This window comes from Pieris brassicae, chromosome 11 (assembly GCF_905147105.1).
Source record: "Pieris brassicae chromosome 11, ilPieBrab1.1, whole genome shotgun sequence".
Taxonomy (NCBI): Eukaryota; Metazoa; Arthropoda; class Insecta; order Lepidoptera; family Pieridae; genus Pieris; species Pieris brassicae.
This window is the reverse complement of record NC_059675.1, coordinates 2040650-2068014: the sequence shown is the minus strand read 5'-3', so window position 1 is coordinate 2068014 and position 27365 is coordinate 2040650. Positions and strand designations below refer to the sequence as shown.

Sequence of the window (27365 nt, the reverse complement as noted above, 5' to 3'; positions counted from 1 at the left end):
GCAAGCCTGTGCTTTTAAACTTTTACGGGATTAATAATGTTTTCATTTCTCGTGTCCATATGGCTGATGATCTTTCTGTCAATATTAAACACCAATTCAACACTTAAGTTACTCTAAGTCAATCTGTTTGTTAAGGGGAGCTATTCGAAAATCTATTAAAATATTAATAGATTTTCATTATATAATTTACTTACTCTAAATATTTTACTTTTAAAAGTTTTAAATAATGATAACAAAAACACAGTATACTATAAAAGACGTATCACAATAATATATATAAAATAAATGGATTACCGCAATCGGAATCTTATTAAATATCGAAGGAAATATTTTGAAGAACTGTAAGCATTTAACTAACTTTAAAACTTTTGACCCCTCAAATGTCTGCATTTACTGATCATTTAAACACGAAAGTACGTCATCAGCTATACATTGCAGCCTCCAGGTTGGACGCAATAAACTAAGAACGTAAACAAGCCACGGTGATGGCTATTTAATGGAAATTTATACAAGTTTGGATAATTCATGCGCACTGATACCGCAGAAATTTTTGGCGAACTATGTACAACTCTGGGGCATGTATTTGAACGTGTCTGTTGGGTTGGTTACTAAGGTTAATTAAATAATTTGATATATTTAATAAATCCATGATTTTCGTGTAATTATATTTCAATTCTTGTAATTCTAATTATTTTGTATTGCATCGCAATTAATGAATCGTGAGATTAGCTGTTTAGTTGTTATATATGCGTATGTATAATTTTAGATTCATACTGTTGATTCTATAACTTTTTTAAAAGATTTGTTTATGCAGTTCATACATTTTACATATATTTAGTTTTTTCCTTACTAGGATTGCCTGAAAGAGATCGCTTGTTAGCTATATGACCGCCCGTTGCATCCCTTATAATTTTGATGTGTTATTTGTTTTACTATTAACGTAACAAATATATTTTTATACCGTCAGTTCTATTTTACAGGCACCCTTTTAACTAATGCAATTAGTGAGATTACAATTTTTGTTGATTCGTACTTCAAGTAGGTTTAGTTTTTTTTATAAATAAAAGCATTTTTATTTTTAGGTTTTTAGACTTTTCATCAAATTATTAATTAAATAATAATACCTTTCAATCATCAGAAATGCAATGTAGAGGAATAAAAAAAATATAATAAATAACCTGTTTTAAAAAAGTTTATATCATGGTTTTAATGGAATTGAAAAAAAGTCGAATACGAAGTACTTTCATCACAAATTATTTTTAATAGAAATAATATCACTAGTCATTAAACTATAATAAATAACAATACACAATCAAATACATTGTCTTATAATATAAATAGTTGTTAAATATTTTGTCATTACAACTTTACTACCACTTATATAAAACACAAAATAATTTTGTTTCTTTATAATTTAAGTCGAAAATTTATTCTTTCTTCGATGAGATCAAAAACGCCAATCCTGTCGTAACTGTAAAAAATAAAAAATTATATTGATCATTTTGCTAATTCGGTATGCGGCTTAAGAAAACGACTCAATCTCAGTGAGGTTTTGCTATCGAATAACGGTTTTGCAATTTATTGCATTTGTATTTGCGTCATTAGCTCTTGCTCATATGATGATTTGGCAATAATCATCAACCAGCATGTCTGAAATCCAATAAGACGACATATCACGCATATGAGGCATAAAAAATAATCAAATATACAGATGCAGTCTGAAACTAAAACATATTATAGTAACTGCGAGTCATTATTATTGAAAATAAATTTGTTTGAATCGAACTTGTGTATTTTGTATAGACGTTGTTCTTTTCACACGTTTTAAATATAAACAATAAAAAAACCATGTAGTTGTAATCGATAATTATGGTTGTAAATCTTTATCAAACTGAAAATAAACTGATCGAACACACACCAAAAACATTAAAATCTCTCCTGCCATTTAAGAGAAGTTTAATTACAAACACACGCACAGATGATATATATATTTACTAAACATCGTTATAGAAACATTATATTTTACTAGACTACCAATTATTTTTATAAAATATTCTCAAGTAACATATGATTTTTATAGAAGTCATATATATATCTTACCGCCAACTATAGCTGCTAATGAAAAGAAAGGAACAGCGCATCCCATGTCTAATAGTATTGGAAACAATATGTTTCCAGATACACAGCCAGTCCGGCCCATCGTCATCACTATAGCGACTGCTAACGATCTGCAAAATTTAATGGATATATCTCTTAGTAATAGAAAGGGTCTAAAATTTTTGGTTACGTGCTAGAGCATAAAATGAACTTTCCAGTGGTTGGCACTGAGAGAGAAGGAAAGAGGTAACTTCGTAAACATATTTGCACCTCTTTCACACCTCTGTTGCGCATCCCACGATCTTACTGATACAAGTCACTAATTAGTAAAGTGTGTTCAGATTGTATTGTGTGTATGTGTCCACACGTAATATGTGGTTTATAATGCCTCCAAAAATAGACTCTATTTTGAATAAGCTTAATTTAATATAATGTCAGATTATACAAATAAAATCTACGAGAAAGTATTCAGATAAGAAACTGTATTATGCCATTCATAAAATAATATAAACCTGGTTTTATTGCGTTGAGATTAATTAAAAATAAAGTATGAAATACAATTTAAATGACTGAAATCCATTTTACTGGCGTTTTAATTACGTAGACGCGGTGATTTCGGTGAAAACCTTTTATGAAACTAGATCGAAATCCCAACAGTATCTAGGAAAATAATCGAAAGAACAGGTTAGAAATGATACTAAAGTTATTTTCTAAAAGGTTCTATTTGTGTCACGGTTCTGTGCGATGTATAAATAGTAGACATATCGTGTAACAGTTTTCGCAAAGTTAAATTCAAACTATAAATAATTACTAAGCATTCCTCAGGAATTGATAAAATTCGTACAAAAATGTATTCGATAGTTAAATTTATTGCATACGTAATATATATAGTCAGGCACGTCCGGGAAAAAGGATATAATTATATATATTTGTGTATAATTTAAAATTTCGTTAAGGCCGTTCGTTCTAGGCCTAACTTTAGTGTGACTAGTGGTTAGTGTTTAGGTGTGTTGTGGTCGGCCCTAAGAGGTAGGTGTGTTAATGGAAAGAGATTCATGATGCGCGTTTTGCTGACTGTTCAATAGCATGTCTTGCCTAATCGTATACAGGCGACCATCGTTCCATTGGATCAAACACTATCAACCTAAATAGATTTTTCTTTTCTTGTCCACAATTAACACATAGCTAACGGAATAATTTAAATGCATCTGGACTCAACTTGGTTTTCTAAACCACGTTTTTGCTACCTTTAATAAAACGCATTTGGCGTACGGTGGCACAAATTGAATTTTTCTACAAGTTACGTAAGTTGTAGACTAAATTTATATTTCGAATTCAGAAGAATTCTACGTGCAAAGATTTTTATTTGACAAAAGCTTCATCATTCGCGAGCTTAAAGCTTGCTACACTTATCGTGTATTAAGGAGCTGAAACTTTTATAGCGTTAATTCAACCACAACAATAAAATATTTTAAGTAATATTCTTGTACTTATAAATTATATAATCTAGATAATCCTATATTTTTATAATGCATTACACTAAATTCATTTCTCGGTGTGCCCAAACCTGTCACAAGTATAGTCAGTTCTGGTGCAGAACGATTAAGCAGGGAAATCATACACGGACTGTATTGCTGACAGCAAGGCATGCCTCCAGGGCTTAAATACTTTTCAGGCACATAGTCTAAGCAATCCCGGCATCAGGCCAATGTAGTCTGTTCAAAGCCTCAAAAAGTTAAGCGCAAAATGGATGCCGATTTCTCTCTCCGCAGTTCAAGTGATTCATACCCCCACGTACCCAACAAAAAAACCAGATGGGTTCTAGAAGGGGAAATAGTAACAACTATCTTAAACCCACCACGAAAGAATATTACGTGACTAATATCTCATAAAAAAAATGTAGTGTACATATTTATTATGTTTATACAGAACATGTGTTTATATCAATTAAAGATTTAAGTTGGCGCCTGGTAGATAGTACCAGTTCCCCCAGAGCTGGTGCTTTCCTCGCTCAACTTTTACGTATCGCAATACAGCGAGGAAATGCTGCAAAAGGTACACTGCCACGGTGACAAAACTTTTAAATTTTTAATTTCGTAATATTTCTATTAATGTTTAATTATTTTTATGAAAATCGGAAATACTGTATATTTAATTGTTACGAAAATTACACTAACAGTGGCTTTAGCACTGTCCCCTGGTGTTGCCGGTTTTTTAAGAAAAGAAAAGCTACCTAACTTGATTTCAACAGAATATATCTTAAGCCGGAGGGAGGAAAAAACTGCAGTAAAAGGTGATGAGTTGTGCTTGTGTTATTTTTAATTAAATAAATAATTTGTAACGTTTCTTCGAATTCTAATGGCGTCTTTATACATATGCGTAAAGGTCAAATTTAATTTATCAGACTTAGTTCCAGTCTTTGCCTGGCTTGAATTATATCACTTCTAATTTCCCCTTCACGTTTTAATTTTTAAAACAGTTTGTTTACTTGATATAATCTTTACCTTGTGGTGGTCGGGAAATGTTGTAGTACCATGGTCTGTGTCAAACTGGCCATTAAAGTTGATATGGCGACGTCTGATGAAAACAGCGCTACCATAGCAACCTTCGAGTTGGTCCACCTTATTGCTATAGTCACGAGCATGGTTATAAATCCACAGACTATATATAGGTTTCGTTTACCGACTTTGTTTACTAGTACACCGCTGATTATAGGTGGTATACAGCAAATGGAGCCTAAGATGAGACTATTGATGTAAGATTCAGCACCACTCCGCGCCTGAAAATTTTATACTTTTAGTTGTATTTTATTCATGAAACAACTGTTAAAACTATTCATAACAAGGACTAGATTAATGAAGGATCAGTGACAAACGGCTAAATGTGAATGATAAAGGCAAAGGCGGGTAAGGTCACGCGCAATTAGTATAAGTTCAGGCATAACATCCTGACAATACACCACTGAATATTATAATAAAATAATGTATTCCAAATAAATAAAACAGATGTCATAGTCCATCGCTTTTAGGATCACATAGTGGACCCAGAGGTCATGTGATCGATTACTGGCGTAAAAATAGAAATGTTAAGAAGACAGTTCAGATTAATTTACATTCCTTTAATACAGATAAACTATAATTTTTGTATGTTGGTTGTTCCTTCTAAGTAAAATTTGGACACTTATAGTAATTATTTATGACAAACACTCACTGGTATGCAAACTTCATCTCTTTCAGGAAGAGTTTTCAGTTTTAAGTCTTTGGAGTAAGAATCAATGATGACGCAGATATCACTACTTTCACTTGAATAATGCTCAAACATGGCAGATAGCTGTGGGAACCACATTCTCAGTACTGTGTATCTGAAATAAAATGTTTATTTCTTAGTACCATTACCGTAATATTCGAACAACGCAGACTAGACAAAATAAATACAAGTATTTTAGAATTAATATTATAGTAATAATTACGATGAATTTAAAAAAAAAGCATTAATTGTATAAAATTAATGTGAATTTCAGTTGTTTTATTAAAAATTTAATATTGTAACAGATGTTTCGCGTGTTTCGTACACATAACTTAGTTTGACAAACATTAATTGATAATAAAGTACTGTAAAGTAGGAGTTAAATGTTATAAATTAATTTATTAAATGTCTCCGCATAATAAAGACGATATATTATCAATGTTTGTGTGGGGTAACTAAAAAGAATATTTGTTCATTCATGTAAGTGGTGTAACAGGCTTTGTATAGTTATATTATTTTTATATCGCCAATTTGATCACGGGTAATATTTATACTAATAGAGCAAGCCTTAAACTAAATTATATAAAATGAGTTACCAAAGCTAAAAGATACAGTTTTAACATAATAATTGTATAAATCCCAACAGTGCAAAGGTCAGACATCGACGATAATGACTGATAATCGGTCGTGTTAGTGGCGCCGTACAACTTCCTCCACTCTTCCCTGTCTTCAGCAAGGTGACTGATAATATTTATATTTTTTTTGCCAAATATATGTCAGGTCCACGCTTAACACAGGCATTTAATTATCTGTATAGCTATGACAATACTGTTAAGTAGCCATTATAATTGCTTGACCCGGGTTAAGATAACGCAATTTCGGTAATGGGTAACAGTTGTAATATTGCTATACAATATAGTACTTAAACAATCTTTTAAAATTTTATTTAATTGAATAGAAATTGAGATTTGAATTTCCGAGAGAATTTTGGTAATAAATAAAAAAGTAGACATATTTATAAATGTAAACATTAAATGAAAAAAAATAGAAACAAATAACATGGCTGTGGGCTACATCATCTAGCACCACAACAAAAATAAAGATCGTATAATGCTATCAATGTGCCTTTATAATGTGGGAGAGTTTTTGTGTAAAACAACAATTATAAATATCTTAATATTACTATTGTGTGCGTTTTTTTATATAATCAATCAATCTTAAATAAATGATTTATTTATTGGACAATGAATCGTAAAGACAGGTTATATATACGTTTGTCCGAATGTGGATATTTATGGGTACTGATACCGAAACAATTCCACCAATATGTGACATAAGTAAGGCATATGACAAATACGTACGATTATCATTGTATAATTCGGAAAATACTTGATACAAAAATGTGTCTTAGTCTCACTACTGCGTTATGGGGTCTTAAAACGAAACAAGCGGTGTTTTACAAAAAATCAGCTGCCTTGCGAGTTATATTTGAAATTTGATAAATCAAACAATAAAAACTCAAGTTAAAATTGCAATGACCACGCGATTTATCATCAGTAATTCGAGTTTAAACTGCGCGGTTTGTGCAGAATGTGCATAATTTATAACAAACCCTTTGTTATCCTGTTACCATCGCAAATAGAAATTGTTTTCACAATCAGTTAGATTATTTATATCATTTTTTATAATGAACTTGCAGATACTGTGCGGTATTCGGTGTATGTGAGCGTTTTAATATCCAAATACGTATTGTAGAAATACCAGTACACAAAAACAAATATACCTAATAAGCTTATTAGGTTTAAAAAATAATTAAAAGATACATACAATGTCATTGAAATAAAATTCAACACACAAAATAGAGTGAGGTATCCCAGAAGAGGCATGCGGAACATTGGCCTGATGTTATGAAATGCATTTGAGAGTTGACTCGCTGGTGATATTGATTGACGCTGCATAAGCAGGTGTTTCTCCTTCCACAGGTCTTTGTACTGAAAACAATCAAATATATAATTACAATTTGAAATAATTGTGAATCTCTATTATTCGATTAATTACTTCCATGAATCGTTAATGTAGGCAAAGTTTTTCAGTTATTTGAAGCTTAACCCCAATCGGGATAATTTAAATTATTATTGTATTTTGTGACTCTCAACCCGTTGGGATCCCCCCTGGAGTCTGCGACTGTGCACAAATATATATATATACGTAACACTCGCTCGTCCGGTGATAACAATTTCGTGAGGAAACTGGCATTAGACTCAAAAAGTCGACGGAGTGTGTCAGCCACAAAAGGTTGATCACCTACTTGCCTAAAAGAAATGATCACGGACCAAGTACATAAATCTCAATACCCGAACTATTAGGTTGTAGCGTCTTTGATATTTAATGTATTTCTGTATGTTTGCTTTTAATATAAATACTTCTTAGTTTATTTTAAGTATGAAATATTCAGCTCCGTACTTCAATAAAACGCATTGACTCGTATATTTGAATAGCTCTTGTAATTACACTGGAGTATTATGTAGTGTTGCTAAAATGTCTAATTCCCTTACCATCAGCACTTTTGAAAACATTTACTGTACCTAATCTAGTGAACCAGTGAACAATGAGCAGTTTTGGTATTGGTTTTATTACAAAGTAATCTATGTAAATAGAAATGTTGCTAAGCGCAAAACTCGGTGTGGACTAGTTTTTTTAAATTCCTTGAACTCTGATGAAGGTTTTTACAGAGAAAAAATAGGAAAATTGCTCGGAAAATCCTATAAAAACAATTTTATTTCTGGAAAAGCGAACAGTCTATATAAATGTTCCATATATTGGTATGTAGCTACAAAAAAGGTAGGGGAAAAATCATAATCAATAAGGCTAAAAAAGGTGTATTAGTTAAAAAAAGGATTAATTTAATTATTTATTAATAAGTATATATAATAAATTATATATACTTATTAATCGAAGGGTTACTTACTTTTAAGTAATACTCCGCAATGTACCCTAAACATATTTCACACAGAAACTCATACACATATTTCATATCTTTGTCACAGATATTGCTTGGTAACGCAATTGACATAATATTGGCTCAAGATCAGTTTCCGGTGATGCAGTTATTGCCGGAACATGAAAGGCTAATTCGAAGAACAAAAAATACATGCTGTATTTATTCCTCCTTAAATTTCTAAAAACTAAAAAACTTCCTTCATAAATTTTTGTTGTAGAACATAGGCAGAGAAACGTGTTTGCCTATTTTCCATTAGTAGGTTTTTTCCAAGTTTTTGTTTTGAATGATTATGGTAACATATCTTTTTTCCTAAGATACTTTGAATAAGTGCTAACCGCCGCCTACATGTAAAACCAAGAGGATTACGGGTGTATTAACGGCTTTTAAATGTGTGGACGCCCTTTTATTTAAAGGCCACTTAGTGTTGTGTAAAAATGATTACGATATTTTTCATAATATAATTTGGATTAAAAAAATCTTGAGCGAAGATAAAATCAAGGCTCACTACATCAACAGCAACTAAATTGATAATTTTACTGCCGTGCAATTAATTTCATTAGCTATTCAAGACTCCTACATACAAGCACAGATTGATAATAACAGTAATCGAGTAAACTAGTAAAATACTGTGTTGAGTATACGTTCTGTCTTTATATTTATTTAACTATAGCATACATCCCAAACAACTTACGTACTTTCACTACTAACCATTTTTTCTACTTAAAAAAAAAACAACTTACATTCATTTCTCAGTCTGCCCAAAACTGACAAAAATATAGTCAGTTCTGGCGCAGAACTGAGAGAACGATTAAGCAGGGAGATCATACATAAACTGTAATACTGCAAGGCATGCCTCCGGGATCTGAAATGCTTTTCAGGGAGATAGTCTAAGCAGTCCCGGATGCAGTCTGCAGTCTGTTCTACCCCTCAAAACATTATTGGAAAACAGATTGCCGATTGCTCTCTCCCTCGTTCTCGTGATTAATACCCCAACGTACCCAGAAAAAACGCAGATGGGTTCAAGAAGGGGAAATAATCTTCAACCTATCCCACTAAAGAAAATTACGTATATATTCATTATATTTGTATGGAATATGTATTTATATCAATATAAGAGTCTTTCCTCAAACATTTTGTCCCCTTTGCAGAAGAGACTCTTAGGCCATGGGCTTCAAGTGCAAATGCGCTAATTAAAGACTTAAGTTGGCGTATGGTAGATAGTAACGGTGACCCCAGAGCTGGTGCTCACTCAACGAAAAAGTATCGCAATACAACAAGGAAATGCTACTAGTGTTAAAGGTACGCTGCCACAGGGCCCAGACCTTTGAAATTTGTTTTAATTTTCTTTTTATTATTACTATGTAATCTTAACCATATATCTGCAATATATTTCTAGATAATCGGACGTACTGATATAATTATTCTGTGATATCGTGGTAGAATGTAATCATGAAAAAATGCCGCTTGTCACACCGACACGTAACATTAAATTAACGACGTCCAATTTAGTAGGATAGTCGGATTTATTTTATCTCCAGACTAACTATCTAATAGGGGTTATATCACTTTGGCTTAACTAAGTGTTACAATGTTCCGATTCCTTAACGTATATTTGATATTCATGAAGTTTATTGTCAAGTATTGAAAGCTATTCGAAATTTAAATCTGATTTTAATTGATACCGCCGCTTATGGACACTTTGAAAGAAGTAATTGTCAGTAAGTAGTAGTAAGTAAAGTGGCCATTTTAAGAATTTGTATGCTATTTTTTCGCCCCAAGTCGAAATTGTTCGACATAGTGTTGTGGAACAACGGACGTTGAGGTAATACTTATGGTATTTTCATTCCGTTGATGAAATTCAGTAGAATGTATAGGTGTTTACTATATACATTTATAATAAAAAGGGTGTAAGGGTGTGTGTTTTTGGTGAAATATAAACTATTTTTTTATAGAACGTCGAACTCTCCTGTCGAGCATTACTAAACTTAATCACATAAAACATAAATAAATTGTGCGTACTAAGACGGTACATTTATAGAATGAATATGGGACAGCCGCTGACTACAAACTAAAACATTGAATTTAAAATGTTCAATTTTAATTATAATTATACGTCAGTATTTGTTTGTAATGTATTGTGATTTTTTTTAAATTTGTCCTGAAATCGTAAAATAAAAAATATACAGGGCACTATGATGCTAGGATATTCCAAAGGACACAGCTTAGTGTCCCACAAGAATATTGCGCACCTTGATTTCGAAACCGTTATTAAACAAAAGGACTAAATTTTACAGGAAAAAGAATTTACGATGTTTGCATCATTATCTCTTAATAAAAAAGTAAGTAACTTATCAGAGATATTTCTGAGATTATTTGTTAAATAGTCGGCTTATTTTTAATGTATGCCGTTATATAATTTAATATTTCCTATAATTACATTTTATAGGAACTTTAATTTTTATAGTAACACTTTTGAAATCATTAATTTTTCAATTATGTAAAGTTTGTTTAAAAACAATGTTACTATATTCAAAATCGAATTCTAGCTATTATATTATATTATAAATTATTTTAAAGATATTTTACACACAGATTAATTAAACAAAAATCTAAACATTAAATTCTACTAAAAATGTTATTCCCCTAGCTTTAATGTCGTATAAAGTGTGAAATATAAAAAGTGTGACAAAACTTAAAAAAAAGACACTTCATCAAATATATAAGTAAATAATTTACATTAATATTCGTTTCGAAATAAAGGTGCGATTGGCGTGACGTCTGGCACAATGAATGTAGACTATATATTAAAGTAGCTAGCTGCCTCCGGGAACTTCGTTTCTTCTTTGTGATTTTACTTGGCCTACCTTTTTAGTATCTACCAACATGGAACATTTTGCTATGCTACCCGTGTTCGGTTTTCCGGAATGAAATTTTTTAGGTTTTTTCTGTAAATATTTCTCTATATAAATAAACCTCTGAGTTCAAGTTATATATTTTTAATTAACAAATATAATATAGGGGTTGATAGTAGAGGGATGAAAATTTAGGGTGGACACCCCATAATACATAGGGGTTGGAATTATTAATAGTAGCCGATCTCAGGCTTACTGAATTACGTTTCGTAGGAGTATAAGAACGAACATTGTGACACGAGAATTTGAAACATATAGAGATTATACAATAATAAAAAAAATGTTTTAATTTTCGTATTCCCAGCAATTTGGAATCTTAAATCGAACATAAGCCTCCGTAAATAAAGAGGATTAAAATTTTACATAGCATGTTCGTTCCGTACTAAATCGTGATTGGAGACATCGCCTGAATTATGAACTCGGATTACAGTAAGATTTATAAAATCCGAGCTACAATTTTGTAGATTACATATTCAAGGACGCGGCTATTCTTTGCTCGTAGTTTTATTGAGTTTGACGTTATGCTTATTGATTTATTTATACTAGAAATACAATAAGAGACTCCTTTAATAATGTTTTAGTAATTATATTTTTAGCTTAGTTATTTTTGAAGTGAAACTATTTTATCGGCGTTGGATTACCGTCACATTTTTGGGTTACGCGTCACATTTTTTCACATATTTATTTATACCGGCACGCTAATGAATGTTAATATTTACTGATCTAAAATTTACATTTACGGAGAAAAACACTGGCAAAAACTCTCCGCTATACATTTTAATCGACAAGTTTATTAAACAATACGCCGAAGTTATTGTAAATAAGGTAAATGGCCGGGACTTAACCGCAAGACCGTATTAAGAAGTTTACCATTGGACTATTGAATCTTCCACGTTGAATTAATATAAAAAGGTTGAATATAATATAATTTATCAATATCCCAAGACTGTTTCGCTGAAGTTTCAAAGTTAAATATACGCATGAAAGATCACAGCAGGTCGCTAGTGAATACATTTAAATAACAATCAATTTGCTTTTGTTGGCTTTTGTTTGGTCTCTGTGTATGTCCACCTGAATGGAAAAAAACAAGGGTAATTTATTAAAAATATATACGATTTTGCTTTCGTAAGATTGTCTACGTGATAAAACTATCAATCAAAACATCATTACTTTTATTGTATTTATTTTTGGTTTTGTAAATTTATCGATTTTTTTATTGGTACAAATGAATCATTCATGATATTATAATAAGTGTTGTATCTTAACTAAAATGGTAAACGAGACTTTAAGAAGATAACACATAACATTAATCAAATAAATTACATGGTAAATATTGATCGTATGTCTCGTTTATTTTAAGATTTTTCTTTTCTCCTGACTACAAATTATTTATAAAAACATTGAACAAAATTGAATTATTCTAACAACAACTTAAAATTCAAACCGAAGTTGCGACCACGAAAACAAGAAACCTCGCTGACGTAACTGATAAATTATATCCGTACTAAAATCCACGGCTGTAACTCAGCTAAATGGGACATAAAAACACATTTTAGTTGGTCGTGCAATTACATAATCATTGCCAAGGTGATTCTGGAGAATGGCCAACTATTTTTTGGTTTAAGGAAGCTGCGAGATTACTGCGTTTTGTTATAACGCCTACGTGATTAAGGAAATGTACTTCGTATTTCTACAAGAACGTCAAAAGTATTATGGAATGATATTTACCCATTTCTTCATATAAACTAAGAAAAAGAAGAAATGAAGACTTATTTATACACCTTATCATTCTTATTTTTATTAGTTTATTTGTTAATTCTTGTTTATAATGTATGTGTTTACTTTTGATTGATAGAATGATATATTAAATAATAATATACGTTATCGTATTTGTTATTATAGATATATAAAAGTCACTTACAATTACGTATACGAACTACACTAAGGTTCTTCAATTATATCACCATTATCAACTGTTATAATATTTCATTGAAATCTATTATTTTTTTTATTAAATATACAATTCTAAAGGCTCGAATGAAAGTATAAACAAATTTATGTAAATATATTTACAAATAATTTGTATAAGTAAACTCACCTTAAATGTTTCAGCTGGTTTTCCCGTATTTTCCTTATATACTTTAATTAAGACTTCTCTCGCCTTATCGTACTTTTTTTGGGAAATATAGAACATTGGACTCTCTGGCAGTAATATGTATTGGATGGTACCAAGCAATGCCCAAAGAGATAAAATTAGGAAATAGTAGTTCCAAGTATGAAGTACTGAAACACACATGCGAAAAATCTATTAAAATAACAAATAAATCAATGACGCTGCAACCTTTTTAGGCCTGGGCCTCAGGTTTCTGTATCTGTTTCAAGATCACCTGACGCACGTTGTCGCCATTTTTGATGTAAGTTTCGTCACGATGTTTTTCTTCACCATTCGAGCGAATGTTAAATGCGCGCATAAAAAGAATGCCCATTGGTCCACAGCCAGAATCGAACCTACGATCACAGGGACGAGAGTCGTACTCGGAAGTCACTTGGAAAACACTGCATTAAACGTTTTAGTTCATACATTGTTAACTTGAAGACAGCCTTACATACGACAGTTTGTGTTTGCCAGGAATCAGACTACAACATAAGTGCTAAGTATTATATTAGAGTTGAGACAGCGCGACTACTTCGGTATTTATAAGTACAAACAATGAGACCGTCATAATCCCCTTTATAATTACATATTACCTTAAAGCAAAGCCTTAAATTATCAGTACTATAACATTGTAACAATATATTCTATGGGTTCTGTGTTATTGGATACAATACCTTTAATGTAATATAGAAGGTAACTGTTGGAAATGCTTATTGCGAAAGAAATATGATCGCGATTACTCTTCACATGTTTATGACAGGCATATTTGATAACCTAGGCATCGTCTGATGTCTAGAAGTCACGTTAGTACTGATAGCAAATAAAATAATAAACTTTTGTTTATATATAAAGTTCGTGTTAGTAACCACTCATATGGAACAGAGTGAGAGATTTTAATTTGTTTTTTGTTGCTCGATTGGTCTGTGAACTGTCGTAAACTGTTTTATATTAAGTGATAACACAACAGTTTTGGACGACTGGTGAGTGACTCTCATCCCGGGGTCGTAGGTTCGATCCGTGGTTGTTCACCGATAGACTTTTATTTTATGTGCGCACTTAACACTCGCTTGTATCGTAAATCGTAGTAAGAACCTGCATGGATTAGACCTCGACGGCGTGTTTGAGGCACAAATGGCTGATCATATACATACATCTGAAGCCAAGTCCAAGCGTTGCAGAGTCATTTTTTAAATTGAGATAACAATAATTTAAAGTAAAAAATATATATAACTCTTAAAATAAATTCTCTACCGTCAACTCCCATTGGATAGTGTTATTAGTACAGTAATAATATTATAAAAGCAAAACAACGTTAGCCAGGTTAATAATGAATTATGTTTTGGAATGAGAGCTTTAAAGCCGTCCCTTTCCAAAGCATGGTAAAGACAGACAGACATCTATTTCATGGAAAAATGGAACCTACACAGATTTCACTTTGTTTCCCTTACCTTTTGTATGATACACATTTTTGTGTCTGTTTACAACATGATCAACTAAAAAGTTACAGAATTGTGTCTGTTAAAGATAAAAATATTTTAAACTACATTTAATTGACCAAGCCAAAAGTTAAGACGCCGTAGCTGTAATTTATTAATAAGTTCGCAGTTTTGGAAACGTTATTTAGTGCTTTGAATAATAGATCCACACTATAAAGGCTCTTGATGTTTCCATGAACTCGTACAAAGTAAATTTCCAGAGGCGACAGACAAGGGTTATATTCATTCTTGGAAACTGTATACATTCACTTCACCCCTTAGAATTTTGAAAATACATACAACAGTACTTTTTAATAGAATATTTAACATTCGAAAGCTTTTTGATTTAAAAATATCGCATTGCTTAAACACAGAAAATCTTAATCTAATTATAAGATTATTTACTTTATATATTATATTATATAATATTAAATATTTAACATAGATTTTGTGATGGTGGTCTCTCTGTGTGATATCCCAATAGGGTTACGGGGAAATAATAACAAAAATGGTTGTAAAATAATTTCACTCACCAAACGCCCCGTCAAAGAAGGAAACTTTCCAATCTTGAATCAGTATGCCCCACGACATAAGAGCGACAATCACTTGGCCCAAAGGAATCGCAGCAGATGTAATCAGCATTATTCGATCTCTTACTCCATCGTGATAGAACTCGGATGTCAATGTCAACATGGAACTATATGCTGCGGCGAAACTGAAATATATTTTATATACAGTTTATCTAAAGGAAAGTAAAAATGAACATGGATATAGTGCTACAATAAGATTATTTTATACAAAAAATTAATTAAGATAAATTTGACAAATAAATTAATTATATATACACAGTTAGTTGATGCATTCTGGCAAGAGAACCGAAAGGATGACTAAGGCAGTGAAACCCTTTTTTTGGTTAACAATGTAGGCATCAACTTTCGTTGTTGGACTGGTCTTAAATATGTTAATAAAATAAATCAATGCCGTTACACCCTTTTTAGGTCTGGGCCTCAGATTTCAGTATCTGTTTCATGATTATTTGTAATAGGCAAGTAGGTGTGGGTAGGTGTAACAGTTTTTTCGAGCGAATGTAAAATATATAGAAAATTCAATTGGTGCACAGCCGGGGATCGAACCGGGATCGACCTAAGGGATGAGAGTCATACGTTGAAGCTACTAGACCAACACTGCTTAAATATATTACAATTATTTATGATTTCATATACCATTCTTCACATTATAGTCCAATTCTAGAGTCAGTTATTAGTATTTCAAGGCTCCTAACAGCGGCTTATTAGTATAATTCATACCCTCTATAGGTAACTAACAATAATTATACTCAAATACTATAAAGCAAAAATATCCCAAAAGACTTATCCCATATTCTCAAACTCAACAATTTAATAGAAAATTACAGTGTTTTATCTTTTCTATTTCTTTCAAGCCGGATAATTTGATTTGTCACTTTCATTCTTCCAAAATGAAATTTATTTTCACTTTATATTGCTGACGCTACGAAAAGGAGCGTGTGGATGGGGACAGATACTTTTCATACCGAACGGCGTTTCTCAAGCAAATATAAAATATAGATGACATTGATTTACACAGCCCCGTTAAATTTAAACATTTTAACTAAAGAAATCATTATTTTCTTTCTATCAAATTGTATTAGCACTGTGTTGGACGTAACAGTGAAACAAAACCTATTTAGATTCTATAAAAAGGTAATCAAAATGGATAAATAAAAAGTTACTGTAATAAAACAAATAAGTTTAGCAATCCGCTAAGTTTGTACAGTGCATTGTATTTCAGAGAATGCTTATTAAATATTAAATCAGAAGTTCTTGTTCAATTGATTTTAGCTTAACTCGCCGAATTTAACGATAGTGATATATGCATCGTTATTAATAATTATAGCAAAATCTAATAAAGTTGTAGTACAGCTGAACAGAGCTGCGCTATTCAACAACCGATTTAAGTTTGACTTTCTGTTTAGGTCTTGAATTAGTAATTTTTATTAACGTATACTTAAGCTTTGCCGTAGTTTTTTTCAGTCTAACTCGTATTGGTGATCTGTAGAGATATTTAATTAATTATAATAATTTATGTGCAAATTGCCACACATAATGGCGTGCATATTTGTCTTACATAATTAAATTTTGATAAAAGTTACATATTACATAACGTACATATCATCATAATCAATTCTTAATCAAATTATATTAATATGAATAATTATATTTCACTTAAATAATGATTAATGGAATAATAATTTTATTCCTAAAGTAGCATATTAAAACGATTTTAAAAAATTCTCGATGATAAATAAATCTTTATATATATCTATATATAGATAAATCTTTCGATGTATTTGGTTAAATAATTATAAACCTTGACTTTCCCTTACAATGCCAGATGAATTTTAGTATAAACCAATATCTACTTCGGTAATGATGTACCAAGCAACAGCTACTCTGCAATAAAGCTTATATTAACATGCCTATTGATTATTCACTTATGTTTTAATATGTATCGAAGCGCAAATCGCGGAAACTTGTAGCAAACGTTCCTAGAACGTTAAGAGAATACTTTTCTACAAAACTTCGTTGCAACTGCGCTCCTGTTTACATATACACATGAAGACTTAGTTGGTCTAACTTATGGTCTAGGTTGGCCTAGCTTACACATAACACATTATGAAAGTTGTGTGAGGAAAATCACATATATTACCGGTTGTATAATATTCGTAGATGATATGTTTGATTATACCTCTACTTGTATTTTTAATGTTTAACATTGAGCAGTGTTGGCCTTATGGCTACAGCGTGCGACTCTCATCCCTGAGGTCGTAGGTTCGATCCCCGGCTGTGCATCAATGGATTTTCTTTCTATGTGCGCATTTAACATTTGCGCGAACGGTGAAGGAGAACATCGTGAGGAAACCGGCTTGCCTTAGACCCAAAAAGTCGATGGCGTGCGTCAGGCACAGAAGGCTGATCACCTACTTGCCTATTCCATTAATAAATGATCATGAAACAGATACAGAAATCTGAGGCCCAGACCTAAAAAGGTTGTAGCGACATTGATTTATTTTTTTAATGTTTAACATTAAGATTTTTTGTTTGTAAAGTGTTTATTAAATGCAAAATAATAAATTAAAGCGAATTTTAAACTATACATAATTTACGATTCAAACCGTATTTTTAGTTAGTTTAACTAAACTAGTTTTGGTATAAACATGATTTAAAGTCAAAACGATAGTATGATAATAACCATTTTCTAGTTATATAAAAATAAACTAAAGCCTAATAAAATTAAGAAGTTATAGATTTTGCTCTAAAACAGAAGTGGCAATGGGTGCGGAATATAGAAAGATGCACAGATAAAATATGAACATGAATATATATATATATATATATATATGTATGTATAATATATATGGAAATGACCAATAGGAATTTGTTGATAGAAGCGTTAGCAGGAAATGGAGGTGGCCGTGAAGATGTTCCGAACATTGGTGCTAAAGTTAGGATAACGAACAGGAAAAATAATTGCTTATAACAATTTTAAGCTTTACAAATTACTTTAGCATAAGAAATTAAGAAAAAGCGCGCTTTATTATTATAGACTAAAACACGTTTTTTTTTAATGTATACTAATAAAAATCGTGACATATCTTAAGAGAGAAGAAGAATTCTAAAACAGGAAAATATTGGTTAAGAAATATAACCCCGTTTACTCTGTTTTGTTAATATTCCTGTTTTTTTAATGTTTGTAACTAAAGTCTAGTCTAACTAAAGTAAAGGTCACAAATTAAAGAAAATAATAACCCTTTTCAAAATATCCTAATATAAGAATGCTATGTAAAGTGGATACTCACAAAACTCCTTCGCTAAATTTGGCTATGGTTATCATAACGAAGCTCTGACTAAGTCCAGATAAAAACGTGAAGACGAAAGTTCCACCGCAGCCGAGTACAGCAAACGTCTTCCTTCCAAACGCATCCGTAAGGAAGCCGGCAACTATTGAAGATGTTAACATACCTAAAATTTACAAATATTATTATTAATTGAAGTAGGAAAACATCATGACTACCAAAGCGACAGTCCACATTCTTACGTTTTAATTTTCAATTTCAAGGTGATTGCATGGTAGAACTCAATATTAAGGTTGGATTTGCCATCGCAATCGCTATAAGGAGCTAATTAGGTAAGAGAATCTAAGCAAGAAAGATATGCAGAAATATAATGTGTATTGGTTAATAAAACTTGCTTACCTAAATAAGGCATAGCATTCAACACGCCCTTATCCACTAAATCCAAATCGAAATCACACTCAGCCTCCGACAAGATATACGATGATGTGGATCCCATTATAACACCCGTAACCAGTCCCACAAATACCGCGAGCATCAGTCGCACGTGGAAGAAGCCATAACCACATTCTTTTAAAGCAAGGTTTACTTCATTCAAAGCAAACTGTGATTTAGACTCAGCGGCAGAGCGACCTGAAACCAATGATGTTCAATTTGATAAGCAAAACAGTCACCAGCATCAATGTCTTAATTTTTCAAGGCAAGTGGTACTCCATACTACCTACAAGAAACAATTAAATGTTTCGCCAAAAATCCAGTAAGACTTACATGACAAGGACAAGTTCTACATAGATATCATATTAGCGTGTGAGAACTCAATAGAATCCGGATTTTAAGCGCATGATAGCTTTTATCTTCTTAATATTTTTTTCACCCGTAGGTGAGGGCAGTCGGTCGAGGTCAATCGTATTGCCAAACAGGTAATCCCGATATTTCGAATACTCCACCAAATAAATATGTTAGTAGTAATAATAAGTTATAAACTTAAATCGAAGAATAAAAGTTTATTAAACACTAATTCAGCCAAGTGTTAGCTTCTAATACTAATTTAATTAAATTCTAAACATTTTTATGAAACATATTCTTAAGAATATTGCTACAAGTGCGCATGTGCCATTACCCATTTGACTCGTTCGGTTGTTTACGAGTTGTTACGAATTGACTCGACCATTTTCCGAAGCGGGATGGTCGAGTCGGAGGAGGGAGTTGTGACAATAAAAGAGGTTGTGACACATGCGCACGGGCCTTTTCTTCGTACAAGTTTGAAGTTATACAGTTCACGTAAAATCAGTGAATTAAATTATAGTGAATTAAGTCATCATTGAAGTGTTTAATTTCCTACCCTAAGAACTAAATCAACTACCGCTAACACAAGTAACCCTATTTAAACTAAAGCTCCTATTTGTCTCTTTCTGTCAAATAGTGTTTATATTGTGATCTGTGTTTTTGTTATAACATAACATTAATTTTGTCAAACCGGGTGTTATCTAGTAAAATGACATTCTGCTCCCAAATTCATTCAAGTTTGTGCAATGTCCATCAAATAACGATGTAAAAATAAATTTAAAACCTTTTTTTCCCAATTAAAGTTTAATTGCCACAATGTTGCACATGTCATGTAAAATTTAGTTTGTTCAAAACACAATGTAAAAAAGTAGGGGTCTATTTAAATTGGCTGGTGCATTTCGAGTATACTCACGCCGAGATGTCTGCAAACATGTCCATGATATGCAAATTTAATGTACCATCCGGTCACGACCCTTTGAAGATGTATACATCAAGTCTGTTCATATGTTTAGTATTACAGTCTAGTCAAATTATATTTGTGTATGTTGTGTAGTAGATAGACAAAATTACCTGTACAAAATAAGATACAATTTTCAAAGGTCTACGATATGGAATCTACAATCACAATTTGTATTTTATTAAGATTGAATCCTACTTCAAAATGAAAAATAAAGTTAGTTTGTTTTATCATTAAAAAATTAAATATGCTCTCAGGTCAATTTAAAACCATTTAATATAATATTCTGAAACGAAATTGTAGCGCCAAAGCGGTAATGTCGTTTTTCAGTCAGGTTCACGTGAATTTATACAGTCAAGAATATATGACACCACTTAATTGATGGAGCGGCTGTTCGCTTACATTTTATGAATGATGATTTATATATAGAAAATAATTTAAACCTACTTGTAAATTAATTGTTATAGAATCTAATCCATTACTTGGACTAGAGTTCTTTACTATTCGATGCGTAAATTTAACTCCTAAAGGCTATATTTTAACGAACTAACCTTTCGGCTGGAAGTCCGATTGCTTTAATTTATTTGGATACTTTTAAAGACCAGAAGGTATACAGTTTTAGTGCCTACCAAATGCCAACTTCGATCAGCTAAGTATGACTTATCTTCTTTACTCTGAATCTTGCCTTAAGATCGGTTATGTAACTAGTTCGCTATACGAACAAGTGTTAAAAAGCCTCGGCTGTAGGTGTACTGTATTTGCATACAATAATTCGGGCAGTATTGCACATTAAAATTGAACATTATTTCAGTATAAATGTGAATAAAAAATAGCTTATACTAAGTATTGTAATAGGAAAATATATTTTACATAGATACGTTGATAAAAAAAAACTTTGCTATTACAATGAGTGGCCGAGAGTTTATTGTCCGTTTTACGCCATTCTTTTGAACAGATGGTAAAACTATATTTGGTTTTAAACATTCCAAATGGGAGTCAATACCAAAGATATAGAAGAAGGAAAAAAAAACTTCATTACACGTAATAACAAAAAGGATGTACAGTTAAAAGATAAAGTGCACTAGACTCCACACTGTCCCTGTGACGTAATAAGTACTAAATAAATAAGTATTATTTATTGTAGCAATTACAAAGTCTTACCTTAAGATGTGAGGAAACTAGTTTCATTTTCACTTAAGCTAAAGTAACTCTTAAATCTTAATGTACAACTTCAAGCTCAGTCGTAAGTACTTGTATTGACGGAGGTTAGAAAATGGCTGAAGGGCTGTATCGTGGAGGCCGGTCAATCTTACGATTGGCACTTTTTTGGTCCCATGCCAAATAGGCTTGAATTTAGGACGTGTTTTTGTCAATGTAAAACAAAAAAATAATGAATTTCTGGAACCGGGACAGGCTAATAAGGGAAGTAATTCTAGCTTTGGATTTTCCTACATGTTTTCGTTTTGTTGCGTCATTAATATTAGAAGAATAAGACTGAGAGTATAGTTTTCTTGCTTGGATATTTTAATGTTTTCTCGTTCTAATAATAGTTATTTACAATAATAACTCAGTGTTACTGGCGATAAATATCTTGTATAGATGTAGCTTAACATAATAAAAAACATATGTGCTGAAGATTTTAATAAATAAATTATTCAAATTTCTGTATCAGTTCCGTGATCATTTGTTTTTCTTTCTTCTGTGCCTGCCGTGGACTTTTTGTGTCTAAGAAATGCTGATGTCTTACGATGTTTTCCTTCACCGTTCGAACGAGTATTAACAACGCACATGGACAGAACGTCCATTGGTGCACAGGGGACGAAACTTACGTCCTCAGGAATAAGAATCGAACGCCAACGGTTGAACGCCACTAGACCAACACTATGTCAACCTAAACAAATGGTTATTTCCAGAATTGATCTCGCATAAAATATTTGGAAAAAGTTATAATAGTTGAATATTTATGGAAAAACTCTTATATTCATTCAGGTTGTAATGACTAGAAACTGACGTTATTTAACCAAAAGTATATTTGAGACATTTTTTGCGTGTAAACGCAAGTGGTAAGTGGCAAAGAACAAAGCGATGTTAAAACTAAAAAGTTTATATATTATTAAAATCTGAGGCCACATTTACAAAAAGTTTTTATTGTAAGAAATTCTTATTTCTTACAATAAGAGTCTTGAGAAGAGAGTCTTGATAAAGTTCTTTTGACTTGGATTAGAGTGAGGAGAATTAAATTAATTCCGATGTATGCAGCTTTAAATCGTAAATAAAATTCATATCTTTGAATTAATTGCGAACATGTGGAGGAGATTGTTGTATGATATAAACACAATAACACTACGTTTTGTAAATAAGATCTCCATTTAATCAAAGGTTCCATAACCACTCATTCAGCCATATTCAATATACGTTCTCACAAACAATGCGGTTCGTTCTATAAGTCCCCTCCTAGCTCACATAGATACAATTTAATAGCAACTTGTATTTGACTCAGTAAACACTGGGTTAGAATTGCTTCAAGATGAACAAGTTTAAATGTATGCAGATCATTTATTAACATCTAGACTGTATTATTCTGAATATAGCTGCGAACATTTTTGTACTATATTCATGAAATAAATTATTATTATTATCATGAACAAATCGAGATAGTTTCCGAATTATGGAGGATTTTGATTCGATTTGTTCTCTACATGTTAATATTTACTCTAATTTTAAGTTACAAGTCATACTATTTATTGTATACTTCAAATTTTTTGTCTAAAAATGGCAACTTACATTGTTGGCAATTCCTTAAGATATTTTTGTTATAGACGTAATAAGTTTATGTATGTTTTAAGTTATAAAGTGAAAATATATATCAAAACGGCTTGCAATTTAGAGAAAGAGGAAAAGTATTGGATTGTAAAACTTTTAGCTAATATTTTCTTCCAAAATATCTAAATTTTATCGTCCAGCCGCGTGAAGCCGGCACTGGCTCAAATTATATTTGTATATAGTGTGACAGTATAAGCTTACATAGAAAAACAACTGAAGTTGAATAAGTCATAACAAATTAAAAAAGCAAAGAATACTAAACCACTAAAGTAGGCTTTAAGGCCTAAAAAAAGCCATTGGACTACCTACCTTCTACTGTGTTCGAACTAACACATTTTAAATAAATTTCTAAAGTTGTCCTTATTGAATATCAATATTTATAAGACTTAAATATATAAATTTATTAGGCGTTACAATTTTTTTTTCGTATTTATTTTTCTTGAAAAGTATCTTAATTTTTCACATAGAAAAATCGCCGATTGTGCCCTATCTATCCTTAATATAGACGATCAACAGACCCATAGCTTTATTGTATTTTGTGCTCATTAGCAATTTATGAAAAATATATCAAAGCAAAACTTAGCCATTGACGCAATATCAGTGGCAAATTGAATTCAAACTAAAATTCTTATCGACTAAATCTATAAAGCTTAGTTTACACTACGGATTTTTCCGCACAATTGCCGAATAAAGAACGTACAGCTCTTAGCAATTTTCGATAGACGAATATTTTTGGAAGCGAAGCGGGTTTTTTGAGAGCCGCACAATGCTTCCCATATTTTTCGTTCGCAAAAAGTATTCCAGTCTGTTGCACGCTTCAGGGGGATTTATCCGGGAAAAGTGACCGCACTTTGATGCTGTGACGCAATTAGCTCGAGTGATAAACGAAGTTAGGATCACTGCAGTTTCCCGTATATGAGCTTTAATACGACTATGTGATGGAAAATCGTGTTACAAATTGATGCTTCTTATTCAAATGAAACGAGGTTTTTATACACAATACTAATTCTTTAAAGGTCGGCAACGCACTCGCGAGCCCACCGGCATTGAGAATGTCAATGGGTGGCGGTATCACCTAACATCAGGTGAGCCTCTCGCCCGTTTGCCCCCTATTCTATAAGTTGCTATGGTTTCAAAGCGCAATAATTTGTAATAAAAATAAGGTTAAGCCCAGTTGGTGTTTAAATACGTGACGTTATTGTATTTAAAATTTTATATAGACAGATCAATAATTCACAACCTCGTTAAACGTTTCGTTCACTCACTTGTCTGACGGAACTTTAGCGACTTGATTGAATATGGATATTTAATTAACTGCCTGGAGATTCAATCAACTCTCTGATTTAATTACTTACTACTATTACTACTGCGACATACACAAATAACCGATGTGTAGTAATAGATTCATGAAACTCTATTGGTAGAAAAATATTCAACTAAAACGTCAAGAAAATTTACATACACAAACATTACGTTCAAAGAGCATAGTGTATTTATGTTAAAGTCTAATTTAAATTCAAATATATTCAATGATCGAATTGGAACACTTATGAACCATTTTGCCTTAATTAATTGTTGTGTGTAATAATGCTGTTCTAAACTAATTCACAGTACTTGAGAGTTTACGAGTAATTATTGTGCAGAAAATTATATATTATTACTATGTTAACTTTTACATTCTAAGGCTATTAATATATATATATATATATATATATATATATATATATATATATATATATATATATATATTGTTACTAAAGTTCTGAATTTCGATATTAGTTGATTTCCTTTATGTATTGGTTTCGCAAAGTATTGGAGTCATTGAATTCGAAAATTGTTTTCTTTGAAGTGAAACTTCTTTAGGCGCATGAAGGTAAAATTTTGGGCGGCGTTCTTGTCGAAGAAAAGAGAGAAAGCGATTGAAACCGATTGAGAGAGAGTGAGAAAAAATACACGCTATTTGTTGATACGTTTAGTAGTTGCAAATACAGACAAACTTCTTGTGCATTAAACAAGGGAGTGAAGGAAAATTTGCGCATAAGTACACAGCGAGGGACACAAATCTCAACTGATTTACGCGCACCACCGCCCGTGATACCTAAAACTTGCTTCTGCGCAGGCAAGGACATTTGGACAAGGATGTTTGCCGATATCTATACACATTAGAACTTTAGACGGCATTCTATCGCATAACGTCTTTTGCACATTTTTTATTTATATATATTATGATTAGCACGTATACAGTGTGTAAACAGTGTAACTATAGATATACAAGTACATGGAGTGATCATCGATTGGGGCTTTTACCTTGGTAATAATTAATTTACAAAGCAGTTTCACTTCTGACATGTGTTTTTTGTACGCACGCATTTTTTACCGGGACATAACTATTTTAAAAATACATGAGTGAGATATGCATATATTTCAGACAGAACCAACGTAAATTAGAGGCCCTTACTTACTTCAAGAAATACTGTGTGGTTTAATTTTATATATTTATTTAAAAGCTATGAGGCTAGAAAATCATAACTTCTAAGGCTTATATGGATGCAATATAAACATGGAAAACAATAAATGTTATTTTAAAATTTACCCCTTTATTACTAAGAACGTGTATTTATTTATATTTATGGACACAAAGAGACTTAAAGTTTTTAATTTTTATGTCTTCGTTGTTTTTAAAGCAATATACAGTTTTTTTAGAAGAATGTAAAAAGTTGTTTTTTTATATAACAGGGGAAATAAGCAGGAGGATGTTAAGTGATACCGCCGCTCCTAGACACTCACATTACCAGAGGGATTCTTCTCTTAAAAGAGCTTCAGGAACGCCAGCCGCATGAAACGCTAGTAGAATTAACCTAATTCTACTCCACCCAACTAACCTAGGCATCACTCATATCGGTGAGACAGTGGTACTGTCCCGGTCGTGCCTGCCCATATTTCTACCAAAAGCGATGTAAAAATAACGATAAACACACATATATATTGTACGTACTTTTATCTTTTATCATGTTACATATATATGAGTAAAATAACGATAAATGAATGATTTGCTCACCTGTTTTTGCTAATGTTGGTAAATCAACTTCACTCATTTTAGCCTCTCAATTAACAAAATAAAAATATCTACACGTCCTTTCAATTCAGACACAAAGTTACTGATTTAAATTTGATTATGACTAATGATATAAACAAAATATTATCTTCATTACCTTGATTTAAATGTCCAATCAAATATGAGCTATCGCTTTCGCTATATCAACATAATGTTGGAATAACTTTGTGTACAATATAGTTCATTTTATAATGGTCATTTATAAACAGTAGTTTATTTTGCTAGATATATGTACTGCAAGTAAATATTGTGTGTGTTGGTTTAATTCAATATAGGATGGAATAACAAACAATTTAACACTTAATGGACAAATTTGAATTGTTTAATTATAAAAAAAAACAAAAGCACTTAGCGCCTAATTAGGGATTAATTAACCGAAATATATAGAAGACAATATATATAATTAATAAATAATTCTTACACAGCATTTGCAGCGCCAGCAAGGGTACTTTTCAAGTCAAGTAAAGTCAGCCAACAATCATTTATACATATAGGTAACACAATGTACACTTATGAACGTCAATAAAAAATAAATATAATAAATGCTTCTAATTTTACATTTACTGCCAGTTCACAAATCAAGGGCGTAGAACGGAAGAGAAGAACTGGCAATAAACGCCAAGTTTTTTTTGTTGTATTACACAACTTTGTTACAGGTTGCATGTTTTTTATTATTCGTTTATAGTACGCAATGTGTTTTGAAAAGTATCTATTTACTTCTGTGCATTTTTTTTCAATTACAAATAGCAATTTAGCCGAGTTGACAGTCACTCGGTAACTTGCGGTCGCGAGTTCTAATGCCGGCGGAACCATTATTTTTTTCTTTCTAAGCGCAATAGCAACTTGGACAATGAAGGCGTCATGAAAACCAGCATAAATTTTGGACAAGAAAACAGTTCACGATTTGTCAGGCGCAGTTTGACCTA

General features: G+C 31.8%; 1 protein-coding gene across 1 annotated transcript; it reads right to left on the bottom strand.

The window, feature by feature from the left end:
* Positions 1 to 1370: 1370 nt before the first annotated feature.
* Positions 1371 to 26457, bottom strand: LOC123716263 (synaptic vesicle glycoprotein 2A-like). Its single transcript, XM_045671918.1, has 10 exons — positions 26383 to 26457; positions 19160 to 19390; positions 18764 to 18926; positions 15420 to 15601; positions 13355 to 13539; positions 7171 to 7334; positions 5308 to 5458; positions 4602 to 4876; positions 2101 to 2228; positions 1371 to 1471 (listed from the first exon to the last, which is right to left on the bottom strand). Exons 1-10 carry the CDS (start codon positions 26417 to 26419, stop codon positions 1428 to 1430), a joined length of 1560 nt encoding a protein of 519 aa, XP_045527874.1. The 5' UTR covers positions 26420 to 26457; the 3' UTR covers positions 1371 to 1427.
* Positions 26458 to 27365: the final 908 nt, after the last annotated feature.